Source organism: Pleurodeles waltl, chromosome 11 (assembly GCF_031143425.1).
Source record: "Pleurodeles waltl isolate 20211129_DDA chromosome 11, aPleWal1.hap1.20221129, whole genome shotgun sequence".
In the NCBI taxonomy this organism is placed as follows: Eukaryota; Metazoa; Chordata; class Amphibia; order Caudata; family Salamandridae; genus Pleurodeles; species Pleurodeles waltl.
Window position 1 is genome coordinate 546,135,401 of NC_090450.1, and position 27,385 is coordinate 546,162,785.

General features: G+C 45.1%; 1 protein-coding gene across 1 annotated transcript in view; it reads left to right on the forward strand.

Moving 5' to 3' along the window:
• The first annotated feature begins 8,780 nt into the window (after positions 1–8,780).
• The window catches only part of DOK2 (docking protein 2), a 90,657-nt gene continuing 72,052 nt past the window's right edge, over positions 8,781–27,385 (forward strand). The window contains exon 1 of the mRNA XM_069213994.1: positions 8,781–9,186. Coding sequence (XP_069070095.1) covers positions 9,124–9,186 — 63 coding nt within the window. The 5' untranslated portion in view covers positions 8,781–9,123. The remainder of the gene's footprint in view (positions 9,187–27,385) is intronic.

Consider the following 27,385-nt stretch of genomic DNA (forward strand, 5'->3'; position numbering starts at 1 on the left):
GAAACGGAGGGAGGTAAACTCTTTGGGAACGGTTTGAGAGGAAGGAGGCGATCCGGTCCAGGGCCTGGCCTTGGATCCCGGTGGAGCGGAGGCGGGTGATTAGGGTGCGGTGACAGACGGTGTCGAAGGCAGCCGAGAGGTCGAGGAGAATGAGGGCGACGGTTTCACCGTTGTCCATCAGGGTTCTGATGTCGTCAGTGACTTAGATGAGGGCGGTTTCCGTGCTGTGGTTGGTTCGGAATCCGGTTTGTGAAGGGTCGAGCAGGTTGTTGTTTTCCAGGAAGGTGGTCAGCTGTTTGTTGACGGTCTTCTCTATTACCTTGGCTGGGAAAGGCAGAAGAGAGATGGGGCGGAAGTTTTTCAGGTCGCTCGGGTCAGCCGTAGGTTTCTTTAGTAGGGTGTTGACTTCGGCGTGTTTCCAGCATTCGGGGAAGGTAGCAGAAGAAAAAGAAGAGTTGATGACGGTCTGGAGGTGCGGGGCGATGATGTCGTCGGCTTTGTTAAAGATGAAGTGAGGGCAGGGGTCCGAAGGGGCGCCGGAGTGGATAGAGTTCATGATGGATTTGGTTTCTTCAGTGTTGACGTGGGTCCAGTTGTTGAGGGTAATGGCCGGGGGTGCGTGTTCGGTGGTGTTATGTTGGGTCTGTTGTCCGAAGCTGTCGTGGAGGTCGCTGATCTTGCGATGGAAGAAAGTGGCGAGGGATTCGCACAGATCCTGTGAGGGCGTGACGGCCTTGGCGTTGGGGTTGGAGAACTCCTTGACAATGCTGAAGAGTTCTCTGCTGTTGTGGCTGTTTTTGTCCAGTCTGTTGGTGAAGAAGTTCTTTTTAGCAGTGCGGATCAGGCGGTGGTGTTTGCGGGTAGCGTTCTTGAGGGCGGTCATGTTGTCCGTGGTGTGGTCCTTGCGCCAGGCCTTCTCGAGGGCGCGACAAGTTTTCTTTGATTCTTTGAGGGTGTCAGAGAACCAGAGAGGTTTTTTGGTGTTGGTCTGTCGATGCGTGCGTTTGATGGGAGCAATGTTGTCTGCGCAGTTGGAGATCCAGTTTGTGAGGTTGAGGGCTGCGTCGTTGGGGTCGGTGGTGAGGGTGGGTTGGTTGGCGGCGAGTGCTGAGAAGAGTTGCTCTTCGGGGATCTTGTTCCACTGTCGACGCGGGATGGGTTGAGTGCGGAGGTGGCGGGTCTCGTGTCGGAATGTGAAGTGGACACAGCTGTGGTCGGTCCAGTGTAGAGCGGAGGTGTGGCTGAAGAAGACGTGTTTGCTGGCGGAGAAGATAGGGTCAAGCGTGTGTCCGGCGATGTGGGTGGCGGTGTTCACCAGTTGTTTGAGGCCGAGGCTGGCGAGGTTGTCGAGCAGGGTGGTGGTGTTGGGATCGTTGTTTTGTTCCAGATGAAAGTTGAGGTCGCCTAGGAGGATGTAGTCCGGTGAGGCGAGGGCGTGCGGGGAGATGAAGTCGGCGATGGCGTCGCTGAAAGGGGCGCGCGGTCCGGGAGGACGGTAGACGAGGGATCCTCTGAGGGTGGTCCTCCGGTCGGTGCGAATCAGAAAATGCAGGTGTTCAGCGGCGAGAGGGGTGTCTTCGGTGGAGGTGGTGACGCTGATGGAGTCTTTTAAGACGATGGCGATACCTCCTCCTACTTGGTTGGTGCGGTCTTTTCTGGAGATCTTGTAGCCTTCGGGGATGGCGGTGGCGATGTCTGGAGCAGAGGAGGCGTTCATCCAGGTCTCCGTGAGGAAGGCGACGTCCGGTGCTGTGGAGTCCAGGAGGTCCCAGAGTTCAACGGCGTGCTTGTGGACGGAACGAGCGTTGACCAGGATGCACTTGAGGTGGTTGATGGCACGTGGGCTTGTGGTCGTGGTAGTTGCGTGGTGGAAGATGCGTTTGCAGGAGTTGCAGGCGAAGGGTCCATGGGTGCGTTTGAGGTGAGCTTGGAAGCAGGTGTTGGAGCGTCCTGGGTTGAGGGCGTGGAGGGTGGTGGGGTCGTAGCGGATCAGCGGAGCTTGGGAGAGCTGGGGACCAGGGGTCGTGGCGCTGGGCGCGGGCCAGGCGCGGACGGGCGCAGATGGGCTTGCAGCTGGCGCGCTTCTGACGCGCCAGCGGCGCGCCTGCTGCGCGGTTGCGCAGCAGCCACCATATGAGGTAGGAGGGGGGGAGGGGTCAGCTGGGGGCGAATGGGAGCTGGGGGGCGGGGGCGTGCAGGAGGTCGCGGCGGGAAAGCGTGAGGGAGGGGGGTACAGGTAGAGTGAGAAGAGCTGGGGAGGGGGGTTTAAGGGTGGAGGGGGGTGAGTGTTAGGAGGTTTAGGAGATTAGAGAGAAAGATAGGAGTAGGGTTGTGAAGATAGGGGAGGGGGGGTTGTAGAGGTGGGTGAGGGTGAGAGGTAGAGTGAGAGGATAGGAAGATAGGTAATAGAGGGGGTGGCGGGAAGGGGGAGAGATTGAGAAATAGATAGAGAAAATAGATAGATAGAGAAATCGATAGATAGAGAGATAGGTAGATAGGAGGAGGTGGAGAGTGAGGGAGTTAGATAGTGGGATAGAGAGATAGAGAGATAGGTAGAAAGGAGGAGTGAGGGAGGTAGATAGCGAACGGGTTAGATAGGGGTGATAGAGAGGGGAGGCGAGTGAGGGAGGGGGATGAGGCAGGAGCAGGAGGGCAGGCGCGGGGAGAAGAAGACGGAGGAGGCAGAAGAGCCGAAGGCAGAAGATAGAAGACAGAAGACAGAAGAGCAGAAGACCGGAGGAACAGAAGAACAGAAGACCGGAAGAGCAGAAGCAAAGAAGACCGGAAGAACAGAAGAGCAGGAGACCAGAAGAACAGAAGAACACAGAAGAACACAGAAGAACACAGAGGAAGATACAGAAAACGAAGAATAGAAGGCAGAAGACCACAGAAGAAGATGAGGAAGAAGAGAGGCGACAGGAGAGGTTGAGAAGCACACAGAAGAAGAGAGAAGACGGGGAAAAGAAGAGTACAGAAGAAGATTACAGACAAGGAGCGAGGAGGAAGAACAGAGAAGAAGAAAAGAAGAAAAGAAGCAGGAGCAGGAGAGAGGGTGAGTAGCGCGGGGCAGAGCGAGGGGCTGGGAGGTGGGGGGTACTTACTGTGAGGTGGGTCTCAGAAACTCAGGAACCTGGAGGAGCTGGAGGAGCTGCAGCGGCAGGGGGAGCGACCTACCCTTGGGTCAATTGCATGCTGTGCTTGCTAAATCTCTTGTAAATTAAGAGAATGGAAAATGCCCTTTTCTGAAGCTCCACACGATAGACATAGGAGTTTAGGACTTTGGCTTTATATGCAGTGCAGTACTAACAAACATTAAAATTCACGCTCTACAATGACAGCAGTGTTGCAGTATTTCATTAAAACTGTGAGGAAACTTGAAATGTTCAGAAATATCAGCTACGCATCTGTAGTGAAATGTGTGTTTTGACCACTGACTTTGTGTGGCACCACTTTGCACCTGGATTAGCTGTTCAGTGTTCACCAGTTACAGACTACATTTTGTATTCAGTTTAGCCTTAGATTCATTCTGCCTATTGACTTTATTGTAGCATTAGACACTGTCATGTTAAAGGCTGCCCGTAATTTTCCACATTGTAAACTGTGCATTCTGTCTTGTTTTCATGCTTTTTCTCACCAAGGTCTTTGGTTGATAAGGATGTACTCAGACGGCAGGGAACGGCCTTGTTTTGATTTGACATCTTGGGATTGTGGCCAAACCCCAACGTGTTATTTTCAAAGCATACCTAAACTAGCCAGCATGTCTGAATTGCAAAATCAGGGTGTTTTCCAGTAAGCTCCTTTTGTTTTTTTAAGATATAAAAAGACCCAGTGCGACAGTGAGAGGGTCAGTGGCCTCGATCAGGATTCTAGATGTCGGATGCCTGATATCTTTCCCGTGAGGGTGGAGATCTCTTTCTCTTTCGCAGTTGAACAGGGTCATTGTCTTGCTGGCATGAGAAAAATTAAGCACCTGACAGGCCCTACGGTGATGCATTTTTAATTTATTATTTGCTTTGCATTATAATATAGATACATATATTTGCTGTGTATATTGCAGTGGAGAATCATTTTGGTATGTTTTCCTTTCAGTGCTGTGACTGTTTTTAAACATGTGCTTTCAACATGCTAATCTCTTTTTAGGAACCTCATGGTGAAATAATAAATGTCTTCTTTGGATTAAGAAGTGCATTTCAGAGATTTTTGTCAGCTCGGTCATTAGTGAAAAAACAAAGCAGCATCAGAGTGGAGAAGGTCCACAAGTCCGAACAGTAAATGCAGTATTCTATCAGTTCACGCATCCACACACCTATTCATCCATCCATCATCCATCCATCCACACACCCATTCATCCATCCGTCCACGCAAACCATCCACTAATCCATCCTTCCTACCCTGAGATCCATTCACCCCCCATCCATTCACCACCCATCCATTCATCACCCAGCCACTCTCCACATTCATCTATCTATCCAAAGCAAATCCAAGCCAACCAACTCACCAGTTCACTTCACTTACTCATCCATCAATCCGTCCATTCATACACCTATTCATTCTTTTGTCCTACCATTTGAAAACCAACCCTAATCTGCCCACTAACCATCACCCATCAATTCGTCCATCCTGGCTCCGCACAAATTACACATTCATCCATCCATCGAGCCAAACCCAGCCACACACTCATCTGTTCACCACGCTCAGTCCATCCGTCCATCCGTCCATCCATCCATCCATCCATCCTAAGACACCCACACACCCTCATTGCATCTATCTATCTATCTATCCATTCATCCATCTGCTCATCCCGAGACACTAACCTACCCCTCATCCGTTCCATCGAGGCCGCCCACCCTGTCTCTGGCCCGCACCCTCCAGCAGGCTCTCTGGATCCAGCTTGTTCATCGGGGGGGAGGGGGTCGGGGCTTAGTGCATACGTGAGCTTCATCTCTCTCATACACACTCATCCGAGAGTGGTTCCAGAATTCAAAAGTTTCACTGACATGGAACTTTTCCCTCCCTCCACCTCCACCCCAACTCCGTCCTGCTCGGTCGTAGGGCTTAACAGGAGCAATTAACAAAAAAAACTGCTTTGAAAAAAACGACTCTTGGCCTGTCGCTTCCATAATTCAGATTATTGGATCCTTCGAGGGATAGTCCCTTCAAAAGAGCTCAACCATTGGCGAGTGTTACATGGAGGGTAGTAGAGGGGCAAGGGTATGAGAAACATTTCACAAGGTTGGGAAGTCTTCACACAGAGGACACAGTGCCATTAAATATACTATAAGAGAGCACATTAACAAAAAAAACGTGCTGTGGTAAGATTCATTATTGTCCGAGTTATTTACTCATTTATTTGCAACAAAGCAAAATTTGCTGTGTTGGCTTCACAGGGGCGTAGGCCACTTCACAAATTATCAATGCCCCATTGTGTGGGCACGGCTGTCACGTGGTGCCGCTGCCCAGGGGTGCGTCCTGCAGTGAATAGGTCAGGCACTAGAGGCCTGGCTGACCCAAGAACTCCAGGTCACTGGTTGGGTACTGACCCCGTGGCACAGGTGGTGCAATATTCTTTGGCACCTCAGACGACCTGATAGCAAGCATGTCATATTCTGACCATTATGAATGATCTAATTGGTACCAGCAGGGTAGTGTGCTACCCATTCACAACTGTTTCAGTGCCTTGTCAGAGGTAGCAAGAGCTCCATAAATAACCATACCAAAACGTACCACACAACAGAGGGCAACAATTGTGTTGTATTATAAAATTTCTATATCACCTTACATCCCTGACATGGACAGGCAAGATTCTACATTGTTGTTGTGCAAGGTAGGTATAGTGTGGGTTTCTAGCAGTGGTCTTCAAAACTTTTAATGCTGCACCCCCCAGTGGAAAAAAAACATCAGGGCCCCCTCGGAATTTTTTGCAATTATTCTATTAGATTGGCAATGGCAATGTTTAAATATGTCTACATTTATCTGAACATTGCAGTTAAGCTCTGTTACTGTTTAGAGTCGAGCCTATGAGTGCACCTGCAAGCTTACAAGACTCTGTTGGGCAAAGCAAAGGGCTTGGAGCCCACCTGTCACTTACCAATTGTTAGCTTGCCTGACATACTTCTTTACCCCCTCGTAAATAATTGCAGCAGTCCAAGCATAATTTCCATTCCTGTGTGTGGAACAGGGACCAAGCACTGACTGATTCAACTTTATCAGTGCAGGTCCACTGCTCTCAATGTGATTGAGGTACTATTTTGTTCTTTTTAACTTCTAATGCCATGCAAAAATGTGCCCAGCAAACAAACAAAACTGCGAAGTATTATTTTTTATAGCTTCCTTTTATTTTTGCCACGTCATCTTTTATCACTTGGCACTCATGTTTTCTTTTGTTTCTGCTAGTGGATGCTGTTCTCAAAAGATGATGATTATCTTGCTCTAAATAATGCAAAGCAACATTGTTTCTTTATTATGTGTCATTTCTGAAATGATGCTTTAAGACATGAGTGCAGTGCACCCCAATTCATTCCACTCCAATCCACCCCTCTACAATCCATTCCAATTTACAACACCCCACACCAATCTACCCCACTCCAATCCAAACTATTCACCCTAATACAAAATAGGAGAAGAGTTGCTTGGAACAGAGCACAATCTCTCCTTTAGTCCTTTCTTGGGGTCGAGCCTGCGTTGCATGTGCTCGCGCATGCGTATCACAGCAAGACGCTTTAGTTATTAGAAAAGGGCTCGGAGCCCTGTCGACATCACGTCAGTGTTTTTCATTGGTTCGTGGGCTTGCCTATTAAATTCAGCTTGCTTTCATTAGTCGAAGGCATGCACACGTCATGCCTTTTCCGGTGGCTAGCCCTCCTCAAGCGCATCGACCAAGTACAAAAAACATTTTCTGTCCGGCTCGTGCTCTACTTTTTCTCTATTTTACTAGCGGAATTTCGCTTAGCAGGAGTCGAGCACTTTGCACAGTTAATTGCACTTTTTGGGGTTACGTACATAAATACACTTTTGCCGATAGGTGAAAAGTCGGGTTAGGAGTTTACAACGCTATTAGCTCTAACATGAGCAAACACGAGACCCGTTGCATTGCAAATGCTTGTTTATTACTTGCTAGTGATAACTGTGCGTGATACAATGGAGTAAACTAAAGAAAGTCACAGACTATTCTGCCCCACCTGAGTTTTCTTACCTTGAGCTATATGGCAACATAGAATCATGATTCCCCTAATAACAGGGTAAGACAAAAGTTTTCTTTCAGGCAAGAAAACTGTGTGGCATTCCTGATGTGACACAATTGCGGGAAGTCATGTACTCGTGCAGTGCGCTAGGGGTCACAGGAAGGAAGGAGCCGGTCATTGGTGCATCATGGAATGAGATCAAGAGGAGGCTTGTGATGCTTGGTGAGCTGTGGCTACTTGTCCGGTTAGAAGGATGAAAATTATGTGGTCAACAAGTCAGGAGTACCTTTTTGGAAGAGATTTGGTGCAGAAACAGTCACGTGTGGTAGGACGATGTGGGTACAGTAATTTAGTGGAAGGAGATAGATTTTTGTGGTGGATTAGGGTGTTGCATTTTAGGGGAGAGTAGTGGAGTGGTCTTCAGCAGTCGTGGCTTCCGCATTGGAGTAGAGGAGCATTGCCCCACTTAAATGCCCCCCAAAGCCTCAGAGATTAAAAATAAAAGGGTAATTTATGACCCTTTTATTTTTTATCATCCCATCCTGAATTAAGTGTCAGGATGGGGGGGCAGCTGAGTGGCAGAAGGGAGGAGAGGTGGGCAGAGGGCTCCCTGTGCACTATTTAAAATATGCATGTCTCTTTGGCTGGCCGTTTTACGATGGCCAGCATGACATGCACACTTTAAACCTCTCAACCCAGCTGTCATGAGACTGCTGGGTTGAGAGCAAGTGCAGGCCTCCAGTGCGCAGTAGAGCACCAACAGAGGCCACTCCCTCCAATCAGTGTGCTGCTCACGTGCTGGATTACAGCATGTGAGCAGCGCCAGGATTGGTCAGGGGAGTTTGCTTTGGATCGCACACCACGCTTCAGTCTCAGCAGAAGACGTCTGGCGGGAGGAAGACGTGATTGGTAAGTGTTTTTTAAATTTCTTTTTTTTAAGTTTTTTAAAAGTTTTATTTGCACGTGTGCACCCGCATCCACCCCTTTGTCCACCCCCCTCCTCCGTAGATGCCAGCCACCACTTGTCTTCAGGCTGCGGGTAGGGATGGAGTAAATCGGGTTGCAAGAGTCTGGCCAAGAGAAGCTCATAACTCCAATACCACACTTTGGGCCAGATGTAGCAAAGGGTTTTTCCCATTCTGTGTCAATGGGAAAATGTGTTCGTACATATGGCCCCTTATATCTCCCTATCACTCCATTTCCTGATAAAGTATTTCCAATTTGCGTATCAAATTGCTTTTAGTAGATCCCATAGGCGAAACCTATTGGCTTTGCCAAGGCTTGTTCGATTTTGTAATTCTAGAGCTTATGTAACTATGTTTGGTACCATTTGGTAACTCTGGTACCTACTGTAACTATCGATGTAACGATAAGTATGTACTGTAAAGCGCTATGGCACCTTCGGGTAATATTCACGAAAAACAAACATAAAATATCAAACTAAATAAGTATCATAAGTTAGTGCGCGCTTGTGCGGCGTTTGTCACGCACCCGCTGCAGTCACTTTTCCCCCCTTGTTCAACTGCCGTCACATCGACCACACAGGAAGTTGAACTTGTGAATAAGGATGTGACAGATATTTTTTTGAGAAACGATCCCACAATGCTGGGGCTCGCACCTCGAAACAGACGATGTGACGGTAGCTGGAGCGTGGGGCGCTCCGCGAAGAGGAGGGGGATAAACAAGGAAGTGAGAGACGAAGAGGGCCTTCGGAGGGACCCGCACACATAAAAGAGTGCGCCAGTGAAGGTGGAGACCTGGTCAGAGTGAACTCAGAGGCCACTGCAGAGACAGCTATCCGAGAGAGGAAAAAGTAGGAAACCGAGCTCTCTGGAGAGAGCGAAACAGTAAAGAGAGTGACAGAGAGTGAGGTGAAGAGACAGCTCGAGAGGGAGCAGAAAGAAAGCAGGAGAGACTGGCGGATGATGCTCATTGGTTGGTCATGGAAGAAGGACCGGTGCGGCAAGGCCTGCTCCACCTCCAGCAACAACAGACCTTTGGGAAGGTAGGCGCTCGCCTCTGCGTGGAGTGATGCTCTCTTTGGATTGTGTGGCCGGGTGTGTGCGTCCTTGTCACGTGTTCTTGGACAATGGGAGTCTGGTTTGTGCATGTGCCAAGCAGAGTCTCTTCATGGTAGTACATATATATATATATAAGATAAAACGTACATTTAGTAGGGGGATCGAGTCCTGGCGAGGGTTCAGAATCCTGTGACACTTGGCGAATCTCTTAATCTCGCTGTGTCAAGAATACGTTAATATGCCCGTGTGTAAAGCCTACCTCGTTTACGGCGGTCTAATACCTTTGGGTCAAATTGTCGGCAAAAAATGGTCTTCTTCCTTCAGGCATCTTGTTGTACCTAAAAACGTTCTTCATTCCAAGTCTCTTCAAGTGACTACTTTTGAGCTGGATAATAATAATACTTAATGTGATATTTATTTCTGGTTCAGCACTTGGGAACTACTCTTCTGATGACACACGTAAAACGTTTTTAAAACCAATCTTTTTAAAGGATGCAATTTCCTCAGGGCAGTTTCCGATTGAACTTTTAAAAGAAAATCTAACTTTTCTGATTGGGGTTGCATGTTTTTAAAGTGCTCTCAAGAATTTAAAATGAACGTGGTGACTTTTTTGTATTCTATGTGAGTTCCCGCATTGCGCTTGCTCTTTGTATTTCTAAAGGCGCTTTGGTAATATACTGTATTGTATAGTATGATTCATAAACTTATTTATCCTTAACATTTTGGTGACACCGCAGAATGCCTTCTACCACGCTTCCGTTTTATTAGGGAGGGAGAGTTGATTGATTTCCAGCGATTTGTTTTTTTTGCAGAGGAGCGCTGGGTGGCTTTCATCAGTGCTTAATTTGATCCGGTGGGTGCCGATGAGGGTCACCGGTTCTCATTTTTAGGGACCTGCACTTATTTTTTGACATCAAACATTTACCGAGAGCAAGATAAGGAAGTCAAACAAAACACAAACACGGAGGAAGAGAACGAATGAAAAACCGTCACCAAGGGAGAAAGCAGGAACCTGCACGAGCGAGATAAAGGAGAAGTGGGGTGTTTGGTAGTGGGTTGAAGAGGACTGAGGAGGACTTTACACTACTCAGCTTTGGTATTCATCACGCCGACATTTGATAGTGCCAGTGGGTGGCTTCTGGGAAGACATTTGGGCACCAGCACTCATTCTTTTAAAAACTAAGTTCTGGCTTTCAGTACTGTTTCTTCGGTGGGGCAAATCAGGGTGCCTTTACAGAAGAAAAGTGGGGAGTCCCCAATGGGAACATCGATTTAGAGCTGAGACTCCTCTACAAGAGGAATGGTCCATGTAACTTATTGTGTGGACTAATTCATTTAGATAAAAATTCTACGCCTTTACAAATTCATGACTACAACCTTCGATTTCAAGAATAGCTGGAAGCAGTAAGCATAGATATTCACCAACTATTTACCACCCTAAACTAGGGTATTAGCAATAATACATTTGACACAGTCCATGAAAAAATCCAAGGTGCGTGATGCATTCACATCTTGACCAATCACTATTTGGTTACCACCTTTCAAAATAGGACTCAAACACTGCCTATGTGAACACGCGTCATGCTCCTTTCAAATTCAAACACATTGCATTTATTCTTGTATTTAAGGTCTGGTCTTAGCCAAAATATTTTATTTAAAAAATATATATATATACATCTTTTCATACAGGAGATTTCAGTCTTCCTCCATTGGTCTGCATTGGAGTCATTCCCAATTTGCTTCCGCCTACTACAGCATACAGCATGGAACAGAGAATCAGCCCACTTCAGCCACTGGCTTCCTTGACAGCCAGTTACAGCATTCAGCTCCTGAACGTGGACAGCCATTCCACGAACAGTCACCATCAGTTCCAGAGACTACTGTTGCAATGTGTGCTTTTACAATGAAAATACATACTTTATCTTTTTGACAATGCTTGAACTTAGACAAAGGCCTGGGAGCTCCCCTATCACTGCTACCAGGCCCCTCGTGTGGCAGGCGTATTCATACAAAAACCATTCACAAACAAACAAACTATGACAGAGCCAACATTTCAGCAGCCAACACTAGACGTACTAGCTTTGCTAATGATCCTCTAACATGGTGATTGGTACTGCAGACTCACCATAAGTGAGCACAGTAAATAACAAGTGTAATTACCAAGCTCAGTGACATTCATTTTATTAAACTGAGAAGAATGAAAAGCTTTGTTGGCTTCAACAATATTTGAATTTTCACCTTTAAATTGTCTGCATATTTTTAGAGTAGATACGTTAATCCACTGAGCTATCTTAATGATTATACTTGTTGGCCCAGTGTATCAGTTGGCAGTATAGCTCAGAGGGTTATGACACCTGATAATGTGATATCTATTCAGAAACTGTCCGCTTCTAAGAATAGTGAAATAAATCAGTAGATCAATGTATTAGCTACAGAGCTGTGTGTGTATTCTGCAGGTTGCAGGTTTGAATCAGAGAATTGTACCCCATATATTGCTGCTGCGATTCAGGTTTAACATCCAGGTCAAATCTTTAAATTTAGGTAATATTGTTGCACATGATGGGAAGGTGTCATGTAGTGCTGCCAGCACAGGGTTGAGACCCTGTAAAGTAGTTGAACCTTTCATTTTTTAAGGGTGTTAAAAGGAGGGCCACTGAGTTGGGTGTTTGATACCACTTATGGTTAAGGGCGAAGAAACAATAAAGGGCCTCGTCTAGAGTTTGAAGGGCTTGTTACTCTGCAACAAATGTGGTGGAGTATGCTGTTTCTTACTCCGGTGCCACCACTGGCTCTGCCGGTGGAAACCCTACATTAATGGCTAAACAGAGTTGGGTCCATCGGTGTGGGGACATTAGATCGTATCCCCTATTTACAGCAGATGGGATGATGACTTTTTTTGTGTCCTGGAATGCCAGGAAAGGGTCAAGTGGTCATGAACAAAAAAGAAAAATTGAATCCCACACCGTGGGAGAAAACTGCCTTGGTATTAGATATGTCTGTTAGATAGGTAGATCCTGTTAGATATGTCTACGGCGTTTGATATGGTAAACCATGAGATTCTCCTAGAGAGACTCTCTGGAGCAGGAATACAGGGCATGGTTCTGAATTGGTTGCCGTCTTACCTGTCGAAACACAGCCAGGCTGTGGCTCTCCCTCCGTATTGATCTGCCTTCAGAGAGGTGAAGCAAGGTGTCCACACTGGTCTGCTCTCAGTCCCATTTTGTTTAGCCTTTACATGAGACTCCTGGTGACCCTAGTTAAGACCCACAACATCAGTGTGGTGAATTACGCAGATTATACTAATTCTAGCACTGGTCAGAGACATTTAGGCTGGAACGAAGTCCTTTCACAATTGCATGAAGGATATTGTCACATGGCTTACTGCCAATATCCTTAAATTAAACAGAGAGAAAACAAAGAGAAAACAAAGATGTTATGCTGATCAGCTGGTAAAGCCCCCTTTAACCTGCCATCTATATTCTGGCCTTTACCTGTCCCGACTGAGCTCGGTGCTGCAGACACAGTCTGCAGTTTAAGGGTCACATTTGATAACAAGCTGTTTCTAGAAGCCCACATCACCAAAGTTACTGGACCCTGTATTTTTCTGAAAAGGGGTCTGCGTAAAATTCTCTCCCTGGATAAGCCCAGGAGATCCTCCGCCTCAGAGGCTTTAAGGGAGATCCATTGGCTTCCGGTCAGACAAAGGGTTGTATTTAAAGCCCTCTGTATAGTACACACGGCCCTTCAGGGCTCTGGCCCCTTATTTCCAGAATAATTCCAGAAATATACTCCGGGGAGATGTCTCCGATATTTCTCACACAATCTTGTATTGCTAAGTTCAAGAAGACTCAACAGGGTGGACAGACCTTCTCATTTTAGGCAGCCCAACTCTGGAATCAGTTACCTGCTTCCATCAGGCTCCAATCCGATCTTCTTGTCTTAAGAGGAAAACCTGGTTGTTTCTCAAAAAAATCCACTAAGTTTTCTGAGCTGGGACTGGGTTGTTTGGTTATTGGCATTTAGCACCATTATACCTTTCAGGTGACAGATGCACTCTATAAATGTCTAAATAACTAAATATTGGATATTTTAGCCTTTTGTGTTTGAGTGACAGATGCACTCTATAAATGTCTAAATAAATTAATATTAGATATTTTAGCCTTTTGTGTTTGAGCAGGAAACTCCCACTTTGGAAATATGTTTTGCAAAACAAATATGTTTGATGAGTGGCCACCTGAAACATGGAGGCCACTCTCCAAACTTTCAGTGCCTTCAGAAAAAACCCTGCAATGGTGGATCAACTGAAGGCACAGAAATCCACTGAGGGCTGACAGAGACCTGAAAATATGACGGGCGGTAGTCCAGTCAGGGGGCTGGAGGAAATATCGTCTGGCACCCTGACAGGTGCGGGACTAGTGCGAGCTATGTGCATGATCATTATTAGTAGAATTAGTCACTTTAGCCTACAATACATAACCGGTACTGTGAAGAAGGGGACATCATTTTTTCCTTCCCTAAAGTTGAGCACAAAACAGATACATTACTCCAATAAGATTAATTTTTAAATAATGAGGGGCCTGGGTGATGTAAAGGATGTCTGGGATGACATCTTTTTCGTCCTCCATCTTCTGTGGTGCACTGTTCAATATCTCTGCACAAATTAAAAACACTAAAGTACCCAAAATACAATTTACAAAAGATGAGGACATTTCATTGTCTTCCTTTCTTCCTATAAGTCTTTATGTACACTTTCAGATAAAAGTCCTTAAATCCTCTCTCCAACCCCTCTACTTTTGATATGGTGTCAGACAGAAATGGAAGTGTGATCCATTTCAACATCCAGTTTTTTACTGCCGCGCTGAGCACAGGTAGGGCCCAGGTCACTTAGGGCCTCATTATGACCCTGGCGGGCGGCGGAGGCCGCCCGCCAGGATCCCGCCCTCCAAATTACCGCGCCGCGGTCAAAAGACCGCGGCGGGTATTACGAGTTTTCCCCTGGGCTGGCGGGCGGTTCCAGTAAAACCGCCCGCCAGCCCAGGGGAAAACGACCTTCCCACGAGGATGCCGGCTCGTAATCGAGCCGGCGGAGTGGGAAGGTGCGACGGGTGCAGTGGCACCCGTCGCGTATTTCAGTGTCTGCAAGGCAGACACTGAAATACTTTTCGGGGCCCTCTTACGGGGGCCCCGCGACCCCCCCTACCGCCATCCTGTTCATGGCGGCTTTCCCGCCATGAACTGGATGGCGGTAGGGGGGGTCAGAATCCTCATGGCTGCGGAGCGCGCTCCGCAGCCATGGAGGATTCCAAAGAGCAGCGGAAAGTCAGCGGGAGACCGCTGACTTTCCGCTTCTGACCGCGGCTGAACCGCCGCGGTCAGAATGCTCATTGGAGCACCGCCAGCCTGTTGGCGGTGCTCCCGTGGTCGGTGGCCCTGGCGGCCACCGGCCGCCAGGGTCAGAATGACCCTCTTAATGACCTATACCTTCTGTTGCTTTGTATTGGGTGTATCAGAGAGTAGGATGACATTCATCACCCTCTTGACTTGGCAACGCTGTCAGACAACAATTTTGCTTCAGTACCTTTTTGTGCAGATGATGGTTCAGGAAATGGGTTTAAGGTGTACTGATGTCGTAGAGTTAAGCAGAAATATACCTGGTTTGACACGTAGGTTTTTGAGAAGACATAGATGTGCTGCTAAGTGACACGTAGCCAACTATTTGTCTGTGATGCCCTGCTGTGTGTGTGAAAGTGCTCGGGAATTTTAGCTGTTCTATTCCTGGAAGAAGTATAAGCAAGCAGGTCAGGACTTAGTTAGCAACGTTGAATGGTGAGTGCTGTTGGCATGTCAGACCTGTAGGGTGTATTCTGACATGCTAGCTGTGCATATTTGTGGGAGACTGTGGCATCTGTTGGTATAGGGTTTTGTTTATCGGACAAGGATAGCCTACTTTAAGTCATATCTGAAGTATAAGATTCACTTGAGATGTTCTGTCCAACATGCACTGTGGAAGTTTGGGTTTCCTTCAGGAGAAATACATTCAGTGAAAACAAAGCAAGCATTTAATTTAGGGTTCCCTGAATCATGTACAGGACATTTACTTAAGATAAAAAGTGAAAAAGTAAGATATTGTGTTCTAGGCCCTTTGAAATGAAGAAAGCAGAGGAAGTGATGTTCTGTCAGTGGTATTCCATGTAACTTTAGACCCTGGCTGCACCGTAGTGGTGTAATGCCAAATGATGGGGTCCCAAAGCAGAATGTGATGAGGGGCCCCTGAGTCTCCCAAATCTCACAAATATTCATTGGCCTCTGGCTGCTCAAGGGGGGCTCCCTGAAGGATTGGGGACCCCTAAAGGGTTGTGTCCCCCTCCCCACCCCGAGCCACAGGGGCTACAGCAGCCTGCATTACGCCCCTGCAACACAGGCTGTCAGTTCACCCATTGTCCGGGCAGCATAATGTTCAGGTGAAGCAAGGAGATCATTAACTTCTCCATATCTTTTGATTGGCCCTGTTGATTTCTTCCCTCTTGGAGGAGGGGGCGATGGGATTCTCTAAATGGTAGAGGCGATGAGTTTGAGGAGACCATAGGAGGCTGTTGAGGCTATTGGGGTAAGAAAGAAACTTTGGCAAAGGCAATGAATTAAACAGCAGCAGATCCTGATGACTGAGAACATAACAGATGTGTGTTTAGTAATAGAAGAGCTTTAAAGTATGACCCTGTCTTAAACACAATGATTGTTAGGGCATCTTAGAAGAAACCAGGGCAAAGGTGGTGTTGCTTTAACCAACACCACTGCAGTGTGGAGAGATAAAATAATCCTTTATTAGGGTCATGTGAATTTTCATATTTTCTCTTGACATTTTATGAAAATTGTGCAAAATTACACACAACTGCAACATGCAACTGCTCAAATGGTGTTACATGTGGTTTGCTGCTACGTTGCATGACATTTTCACCTCATGTAAAAAGTCATACACGTTTCTAGTAGGTGATATGCGTGAGCTGAAAATGTCTCTTTTAGCACGATCATTTCTGCTTCAACCGGTCTCCCGTGTGTTAAAATGCCATGCAATTGAATTAATTCACAAATTTCACTCATTTCATCAGCGTAATTATGAAGTTGCGTACGCCTAGACTGGTCTGACAGAAGTAGGTTTTCATAATTCACACGGAATGCCTGGTTAACCTAGGTATGGCCTGGTGCAGTAGGTGCGAGTTCGATGCAACATCAGATTTCAGAATTGAGCGCCCACCCAAATGCAGCATCTGGGCCGAGGAGTCACCACATAGGAAGCAACAAAAAGGACCAGTAGTGAAAATGGGTGAGCTGCAATAGCAGAGTATTCACAGTACAAGGACCAGATCCAAAATAAATGCAGCAGCGGGACAGTCACAATACACAGGGAACCCACAGGACCAATCGCCATGTACTGTTCATTGAGGGAGCGGACAGCAGAGCCCAAACGGTGACGCCCACACTGCTGTGATGTGAGCATAGAAACAGGAGTCATCGGGAAGTGACGTGGATGCAGGAGCTAATCAGTTGCAGTGAGGGGATGATCCAGATTCAATGTATGCCATGCTAGTGGAATTCTCTCAGGACACACTCCGCCACTGCCAAAGAGGGGTTGCTAATATTAACAATGGCGCTGCAGGGATCACTAAAAAGTATGTCGGTTATCTGAAAAGCTATCATGAAGCTATGATGAAACTTTGAAAATCACTTAGATATGTTAGCAGCACTTTCACACGAAGGGCGGCATTCTAAAAGTGTGTTCTATATAATACCATTTTTTTTGTGCAACTAAAATGTAACACATTTCACAATATGCTGTGTATTTCAGAATGAGAGAAGACAGCATGTGATATTAGGTCATCCTACATGCGATTTACGAGGAATATGGAGAGATATAGACTTCGAGGCCAGTTGTGGTGTTATGTGGAAAATAGAGACATATTTTGTTTGTAATTTAAGTGTGGTCCACCCATAAGAGATTCATAAGGGGCTTTAATAAGAATCTGGTTAGGAAAATATTTGTGCAAAAAGTGTAATGCATTTAACTATAAATGTTTTGTCATAAAGTGACATGGATGTATGTATTACTTTGTGGCATACAGAAAATAGAAATCAGTTGAATAGTATGTCCGAATGCAGTATTTCTATACTACAAACAGAGCCAAAATGCAGCAAAGGGCTGGCCGGGATCAACGGTAAGCTTATAGTCAACAAGTGATAGGAGAGGTAGTTGGTTTGTGGACTTTTAATGCACTGCGATCAGTGGTCGAAGGACATTAAAAAAAAGTATGAGAACTGTGATGCTACATGGAGAGGGGCGGGGTCAGGGAGCGTGGGGGCAGAGTTGAAGGTGTGGCTAAAACACAGAGGGACAGATTTAAGGAACATGGCTGTGCCCCTTAGCACCCCCCTAGCACCACCACGTGTGCACCATATTTAAAATACAGTGCACCATGGCGCTGGGTAGGGGGCAATAGCTTCATTTTAATTTTTTACGCTATTGACGTACTCTGCAGGGGTAGCGTGAAAATGTTGGCACTACTCCTGCAGAGTACATAGGGGACCATTATAAATAATGGTATGGCCCTTTTTAAAATAAATGGTGCAAGGAAGTCTCTTAAATTTCCTAATGCCATTTTTACGCCCTCCCCAACGGGGGAACGCCCCCATTGTACACATTATGCCTGGCGTAAGCACAATGTGGCATGAGGGTTTACAAAGTGGCGCAATGCAAGCATTGTACCACTTCGTAAATATGGAGTGTGGGAAATGCCACCTTAATGCCACATTTGTGTCAAAATAAATGCTGCAGATGTGATGTAAATTGGTGCTAGGGGTTTATGAATATGCCTCATATGTTCTGTACGTTTTTTTGGTCTTTCACCATCAGGTAGCTACATATAAAATGGCACGCGGTTTTAATGAAAAATAAATGTAAAAAGTTGTTACTCCCTGGAAATGCACTATAGTATATTATGAAACCTCTATAAGTTAATGAGGTGCAGAGGTCTGTGTGTAACTCTTGGTAGGTGTATTGGAGATTAGTGACTTGTGTATTTTTAGTGCTAGGAGGTCAGAGTTTGTGTGAATATGTAAGTCATTCTTGTAAACTTGCATTACACACAGCATAATGTTGACTGCTACAAAATGCACAAAAAGGTTTAAGATAAAATGGTGCTCCCAAAATTTAGATTTTGGAAACACCCAGACTGAATTTAATACAATTTATTTGACAGAATTTTCCCTTTAACACCTGGTCAGGAGTAGTAAACTCTATGTAAATACAATTTCAATTAAATGCATGCACTTCACAGCTCAGTTGTAAATTCTTTGCACTATCACTCAAGAATAAATCTTGTCACCGCAAAGCTTTAAGTGATTCGATCCTTTAAAGCCAGTACTGGCTCCCAAGCGTCCTTTAGAGTTGCAGATTACGCTATACCTTTGCAGATTAACTCGTTGCGCACATTTGCATTTATTTCAGGAAAGCAAGCACCCTGGCAGAAAGGTTTGTTTAGCTGTCTGCCGGCTTCGGTTTTGCTGCACAGGAGACTCTCTGAATGGCGCTTCAGCTGAAGCATTTAAAATATAGGAATTAACTGACCTGGGATGGTTGTCTTTTTACAAGAAGTACGGGAACAGTTTCTGATAAATCAGAAATGTAGGGGCACGCCCACTTCGACCATTGATTGTAAACTAGTGTTATTTAAAAAAGTGTATTTTCAACTCTTTCCAAACATTAGAGCATCCTGATGGTATGGGATGTTGTTCCAGATCTTCAGTGCATAGATGGAGAAGGCCTTTTGCCCTCTTTGGATAGAAGTGCATATCCTTTGATATTAGGAGGGAACAAATGAGGTATCTCATCTCGAAGTCTTGAAGAATATTGTACCTCTGGGCTTTTAACTGAAAACAAGTGGGACTTTATTAAATGGGCATGGTTGGTGGCACAAGACCCTTCTGCTGATGCTTTTCTTTTTTTTAAAAGTGTCAATCCACAAGATCACTAAGACAAAGTGAATTCAAAAACTGTGCCAAAAATAACTTACCAAAAGGCTCTCACTTGATCTTTAATCATTAGAGCTATTTGGTGAATATAATTTAAGTTACACCAGCAATTGAGCCAGCAGAATAATACGGAACAGGGAAATCCATTATATGTTCTCCACAAATCAGTAGTCAAAATAAACAATAAATGATCCAGTTTACAAAGACATAATGAGGTAACCAAGTCACTTAGAATACTAACCAATGCACTTCATGAGACATTATGTACACTGAGAAGAGCACTTTAATATTGTTCACAAGTCAAGAAAGTTTGATATTGAGTTGCAAACTGTGCCATTTCAGTTAAAGTGAGCACAGTCAAGTGCTCCAAAGCAAGATAGCCCAAATGCAAAATATGAGCAAATGCAAAATAAATGAAATACCCCAGCAAAAATATTTCCAAAAAAAGAGCAGCACAGAGCAGCGGGGATCTGAGCAAAAAGAGGGAAGAACGCTCCTAACAAAAAAACTAAGGCCATTTTTAGGTTTAGAGAGCAGCCCACAAGCGCTGCTTTTCCGACCTGTTGGTATGTATCTGGGCTTTTAACAACACCCTCCTCACGCCCATCACTATCACTCGTTCCTGGGCTTGCCCTTCAAAAATCCTTGATTTTCGTTGGTAAATGTTTTACGTTTGTCTCTCCTTGAGGCGGTTTAGTTACAGCCTTCGACATCGATCCTGTTACATGGCTAATTGCACTTTTGCCAATACGTTTGACTGCAAGCAAACTTCTGTTTCCTTTTTTGTGCTCCTTTACGCTGATGCCGCAGTGCTTTGAATCGGCTCGCTGATGTGAAACTGTTTTACTTTTCATTTTCAATTTATGTGGCAAGAAAAATCTGGTTAGGAGTTTACAACGTTAATAGCTCTAACTCCAGCAAATGCCAGACCCATTGCATTGCAAATGTTTGTTTAATGTTCTGAACAATACGTTATATGGGCAAATAATGTGGGCTTTTCTTAAAATACGTACCATTCTCTTAGCAATTGGTTTTAGAAACAAGAAGTTAAATCAAATTAAATAAATGTATCTTGCTTTCGGTCCAGACACATGTATCCTTAAATATAATTACATTATGAATACAGGTGCAGAAATTCATTAGTCATATAATCTTATAAGATACAGTGCATTAATTAATTCTCATGCACATCGTCACATTATTCTCCCTGCACCTATTCATTGAGGACGAAACTTTATATATTTAGCTTGAAAACCCTTATAAGCTAAGTAAAAGATACACAAATGAGCAAGACCAGCAGCTGGAAATTAATTCACGTTAAAATGTGCATTAGTTATGCACATTTTAAAGGGCTACAGTGAGAAACTAAAAAATGATGTCAATTCCATATTTAATCTGCTAATTAGCTTTCTCACTTTCAAGTCCAAAGAGGGAAGCCATCACAGGGATGTGCCCTTTACCCAGTGCTTAATTTGTGCTTGTTGTTTCCAGTGCTGAGCACCGGCACTTATTTTTGAGGGCCAGCGCTTAGTCTTCTGCCTCAAGCATTTGCTGCGAGCAAAAGACACATATGGGAAAGACCGAGGAAGTGAAAAACAAAAAAACGTCACAATGAGAGAAAGTAGAAAGCTGCAAGAGTGGCCTGAAGGGGCCGGAGTGGCTGTAAATGGATTACAGAGGCCCAAGATGCTTCAGGATTACGCTGCCTCAGAATGTAGTGTTCGTACATTTAATTGCAGCAGCCGCGTGTTTAAGATGAGGACTTTGGGCACCGGCACCTTTTTATTTACAAATTAAGCACTGCCTTTACCTTAAACACCCTTAAGTGGAGGATAGCTAGCTGATGGGATGACTTTGTAGGCTAGGCAGTTACACCCTCGGAGAAGAGAGAGGCATTCATAAGAAAAACAGCCAGGCACACACAGAGCAGTCACACTGGCATTCATAGGACATATTGGCATTAGCTCCAAAGGCAGGTAGTAACTCACTAACAGGTTAGTGGTCACTCCGTGCACTGCAGACTGACACTCACCTACAGGGCAGCGAGATAGTCACTCACAAGACCGACAGTCACTTAGCGACAGAGCAGACAGACAGGTATTCACAGAGCAGGTAGGTGGAAACAAATAGAGCTTGTTTGGCATTCACCCACTCAGATGGCAGGTGACTAGGCAGACATGTATTCAAAGGGGATACAGACAATGAGACTTTTAGAACAGGCATGCACTTTCGGGAAAAGCAGAGACACTCACATGGTATGAAGATCGGTGTAGGCATGCACATTTTTAGCAGGGGTGTAGCTTCAGGGGAGGTGTTTAGTGTGTAACAACCCCAAAAATACATTCTTGACTTTGTAGTTGGGTCTACAGGTCTTCAGTTGGGTTTGATATGTTTTGTATTTGATTTCTCATAGTTGAAGAAGAAAAAAAGACAAAACAGTGACCTTAGATGGATGTAAAGCAGGAGAGAGACAGGAAAATGCACCTGATGGCTGAATTTCGAAATGTGAAAACAGATAACCTGGAATCAATAACAGCTTTTATGCTTGCCCAAATTGTGTGATCCTAGGCAAGCATTTTATTTCACAGCGCCTCCTTTCGCTTTATTATCACATTTGAAAGCACTTTTAAATACTTGTGTTCGGGTTGTGCGCTGTTTAAGCAACTCAGATGTCTGATTTGGAAGACTATAGTGTTGCAGCAGCTAAAATGAGAATCTAGACTATGTTAAGGGGTTACATGACTATTGACTTGCCTCTTATTATACTATTAGCATTGTCATTGAGACGGGGACTGTTTCTCAGTTCATGCCTAAAAGCTGTCACTTTTAATCAATAGTCTGTCATTGTAGTGATATAATCAGATGCACTAAGGTGAAATGCTTTTGCATGTTAAAGAAATAAACTTTTTGACTGTTTGAATTTTGCATGATATGCATGCCAAACATTTTCATGGCTTGACTTGTTCATAGACTCTTAGAGCCAAACCAAACCCTGGGCTCGGCTCTAGCTCAACTTACCCTATTAATTTGCTGGTGTGCCCATCTCTATGTGTGACTCAGGCATATACATGGGGGCCATCAGTCACTTGATAAAATAATTTGTAAAAGGCGAGGACTGGAAGGATGGAGCCCTGCCTACATGCACCGATTTAACAACTGCACCATCAGGGCTTCTCTTAGCAGAGCTAAAGAAGAGTGTGTGCAGTGAAAATACATTTAAAATAGGTGTTACCAGGACAGGGTATTCAGGCCATTGTTCTTTATGTTACCTGAGTCATGAGTTCCCGGAGAACTACCAGGCCAGGTGGCATGGACAGGGGCATAGCTTTGGGGCGAGGGTGTTTGGGGAGTGACACTGACCCAAATGCATTCTTTGTTTGGTAGTTGAGTCTTGTGGTCCGAAGTTGGGTCTGTAACGTCTGTTGTTTTTTCTTATTGTTCTCATTTCACTAAAAGCTTTTAGCTTGTTAATTTTTTTTCGTGGAAACTTAAATATAAATATATATGTATGTGTATATATATATATATATATATATATATATATATATATATAGTGCCGGGCTGGAGAGAGCACCGTGCGCGAGATTGCTGGCCAAACACACATGTCCACTCCCCTCGTCCCCGTCATCCCCCATGGCCCTCCCCTTTAACAGCGAAAGGATAATAAACATAGTTTGTTATCCTTCTGTTGTTAAAGTTTTGCTACTGCTGCTGTTGGGGGAGGGGTGATGCTCCTCTGCTATAGCGGAGGAGCCGCATTGGCAAAAGGGACATGACTGTGGCTAGCGGTGGCACTTGCGTTCTAAAACACAACAGTGGCCGTGGTTTAATGATCACCGTTCTTGGCATATTGACACTTCTGGACATGCCTGTTGCTATCCCTGCCATACATGCATTGTTACATGCAATTCTAGTACTGGACACACATGTCCTTGTGCCAATGCCAAGGTATCCAGTTCTGCAGCACATCTTGCTATTCTAGTGTTTGAACCCACACTGCCATTTATGCCACCACTGATTTGCAACACCTACTGTTATTTCTACACTGAAATGCACCCCCTCAGACACACATGCACATCTGCCAGTGCACCTCATGGCTGACCAGCAGCCTCACAACAATCTCAGTACTTAGACTCCCATCAAGGCTGGACTGGTCATACTGGGCTCCAGGCGTTTCCCCTGGAGGCTGGAAGGGTGCGGCAGGTTGTTACTAATGGGCCAGTTTTGCTACAGTGCTGCAATATAGGTCCCCAGTCACAAAAACAGCAGGCCAGCATAATCCACTCAGCACTCACTTTTGTTTCCAACCTCCATGGGCTTTGAAATATCTTATGGGTTTAAAAGCATCTGCTGCACATTTCCTTGTATATTCTGCAGTTTTAAGCAGCAATAAGTGTCAAGATATCTCTGGTGGTTAATCTTCCAGCTAGAGAGAGATTGGAGTTTTGGATAGTGGCAGTTTAGACTCGTCTAAGGTAGTGCAGAGGTGTTAATATGTCAGCTGCAAAGAACGTGTACCATGCAGATCACAGAACAGTATTTTATGTGAAGCTCAGTAGGTTACTGTTTTTCTCAGAGAGCTCCTTTTTTTTTACTGTGCAGATCATAAGTTACAATAGTAATCTAGTGCAGTGAGCTATAAAATGCCATCAACGAGCTGCATGCAAACTGCATGGCACGGGTAGAAAGTTATGTTTTTTTCTCCACTCTTTCTTTACCTTAATGTTGCTAAAAATGCTTTGTTTGTGTGGACGTAAATTCTTATTAGTGAAGCAAACCCTAATCACTTTGTCATGTTTTGAACCCAGAGTTTGTGCTTCTCCAGACCAAGCGCTCTTAAAAGAAGCCTGCTTTCCATAGTTCCCTTTGTCTTATGTAATATTTTCTGTACACTGTTTATTTATGTGATTCATTGTCTCTGTATATGTGTGTGGTATAAAGTGCTCCTACACAGGTATGAGAGGTGCTATAAAACAAATTACATACTTGTGAGAGAGGGGTAAGGAGAGATGAGGGAAACTGTTGGAGGGTGATTCTAAGGGAATCACTGAAGGGCCCCAACATGGGCACTATAAGATCATCATTTACTATGCTGCAAAATCTATTGCATTTAAATATATAATGAAAATGTGCTGTAGAATGCAACATGTTTGCCATTGATCTCCAAATTATGCAGAGGTGGGAATCCTTCCCCCTTGTAGTGGTCAGACTCGCTTGCTGTGCTCGCTCACTTGCTACACAATGTACACGGTCTGGTCTGACAAAACTTGCCAGGGCTGCTTTGGGTTCCTAGTCTGGATGTTGACTCCCATACATATTCCTTTGCCAATAAACTTCAGTCCTGATCTGTTATAACCCCTGCTAGTCCAGAAAGAAGCTCATTTGACCCCTATCTTCATCATGATCCGCAGCTGCAGCATCAATTATCTTCCCACACAAAGACACACATGCAAGCATTCCTTGCACACTCACAGACATACAAAAATTGTCTTTTAAACTTAGATTCCCAAAAGCACAACATTGCAAAGATTTAAAACAATCAGCAGCAAATGGACCCTGCTAGGCAGTGGGAAATGTCACGAGTGCCCCAATGACTGCTTCCAAGTTCTGATGGTCCAAAGCCTGTTGCCCTAACGTGATGGCTATAGTGTTTCCCCTCTGCCACTCAGGGCAGCCTTAAGAGGTAACTAAGAAAACTTCCTCTCAGCCAGTGGTTTATTTGTACAGTAATTATTGCCAGTGCAACAGGTTTTGTTCAGAAGCCCAGGGCTGGCAATATCAAAGGTTGCCAAATACCAAGACTGCCTAATGTTGATGCCACCTCATGATTTTTAATACATCACCAGATACTCACTGCCTCTTTTTCTCACTTTTGCATGTTATTTTTCATTTCTGTTTTCCTCTTTTGTGACTGTCTTCCCATCTTTCTCTTCCTTTTTGATTCCTCCTTTTGTATTTTTCTCTTTCTTGCTCTCGATCAAAGTCTTTAAAGGAAAAATAAGTGCTGGTCCCCAAAAATGAATGTCAGTGGATCTCACCTACAATCACCGGGTCACATTAAACACTGCTCTCACCTGAAAATTCCCTGAAGCCTAAAGTCCCGTCCAACTTTTAAGGGGCATTCCCTGTAGGCAGTTGGTGCTGGGTGATACTGAGCCAGTGGTGGTTCATCATTCGAGGCAGAGGAACGTCTCCCCTCTGCCTAAAATGCCTTTCAGAGATGCAAAATTAAATGGTAATAAAGTTGGTGAGTGGCAGCAGTGAGCTGTGCACAGTTTAAAGTATGCATGTCTTTTTGGCTGGCTGTGTTGCAACGGCCAGCGAGACATGCGCACTTTAAACTTCTCTAACCCAGCTGTCTTAAGAGAGCAGGGTTAGAGAAAGCACAGGCCTCCAGTGCTCTTAAGAGCGCTGAGAGAGGACGCTCACTCCAATCCTGATGCTTCTTTCATGCGAGTTACCAGCATGAGTGCAGTTCCAGGATTGCTTAAGGGAATTTGCTGGACCCCGAGAGGAGCACAGAGCGAGGAGGACGCCGGACATCGTTCATCAAGCAAGGTTAGTGTTTTTTTCTTTTTATGTACACACACCACTCACCTTGCAATTCATGCGCGCACGCACCACACCACATTGGCACGCTTTCCCACTCTGCCTTCATGCCAGTCGCCGCTGCACTAAACTTGGTATTGGGCAAAGTTGGGCAAACTTGGGAATCTTGTACTACCCTCATTACTGTTGAAGTTTGTCAGCTTAAAGGGCGAAGATTAAATTTCACCTCCCCTAGTAATTAAACCTTGACACTGAAGCACCGCATTCCTTTCCTGCAACAACTCATGCTATCTAGTACACAATCTCAGTTGTGCCAATGCCTCCTAACTTTCCCCTTCTCCTCATTTATTCTGTATTGCTGTGTTAGTAAACACAACGCACAGTTCTAGATGTTTCATTGAGTGTGTGCAGGGATTAGCCACCCGTCTTTTTTACCAATCTTAAATGTGGGTTTTCAGAGATTCTGAAAACCAACATCCTGCTCAAATGGGTACCAGATCCTCCTTCTCTGCCCCCCCAGGCCCCCCCTTTCATACATACCATTGTTTCTGGTTTGATCGCATTATTTATCCATATGGAAACCATTCCCATGCTATGGACCCACGCAGAGCCCTAATCTCAGAGCGAACTGAGTGAGGAATCAGAAAGACGCCGAAGGAATGAGAGGAGGTGGGGGCTGCCAGTGTCTTCCAAAGAAGTTTTGGGGCCCCGGGCACGACATATTTTGGGCCTCCTGTTTGGAAAAATAGAGACTAACGGTCCTTGTTGTGTGTTATTTGAAGTCCACAGGATAAAATTAAAAATGTGTACTTTAAACTTTCAGAAATAGGGTCACATAAAACAGCTGAAATATTCCTTCCCAGGACCCCAAAATCCTCAAGATGACAGCGGAGAGGGTGAGCGGTTGAGATAGAGAAACAGACAGAGGTGAGGAAGAGGGAGACATGGGCCCACCTTCTCATGGGGGGCCTTTAAAGGTGACCCTGGCCATTTGTCAACTTTACCCATGCCCTAAAATGTCTAGATGTACAAAAGAGAGTTGTGGGGGTGGGCAAAGAGCTGTCGGAATGAGTGAAAGGAGCCCACCTAGTAGAATGAATAATGGGGGCTGGAAGATTATAGAAGGGTGACTGACTGGGGTCTAGAGGGTAGCAATCCTACATTTTCCGTGTGCACGTATATATATTTCTATGCTGCTTTGGTGTATGCGTGACATTTCCTTACGAGTGACATTTAGAGTGACACCCTATTGTCAGCAGTTGGGGGGCCAACTGGTTCATTCTAAAATTCCCAAATTCCCCTATGCCGGTTGTGAGATGCTCACCCAGTTGTGACTTCTGTGTTGCAGTTGTGTTTGTAGACTTGCTTTTGTAGTGAGCAACGAAAGCTGTAAGGACCACAATGCAAATAAAAGAGCAGGATTGGCTGAACTGCTCACAAAATAGGTGCGACGACTTAACCTCTGATGCTCTAATTTGTAAGCTCTCAATCAACTTTCTTCTTTATGGCTTTTACAATTTTAATCTTTGCAATAGTGAACAATACTCCTTTCTTCCAGGTTTTGCTGATCCTGTCCAGGGTCCAAATTACCCAGGTCGCACCCAAGAAGGT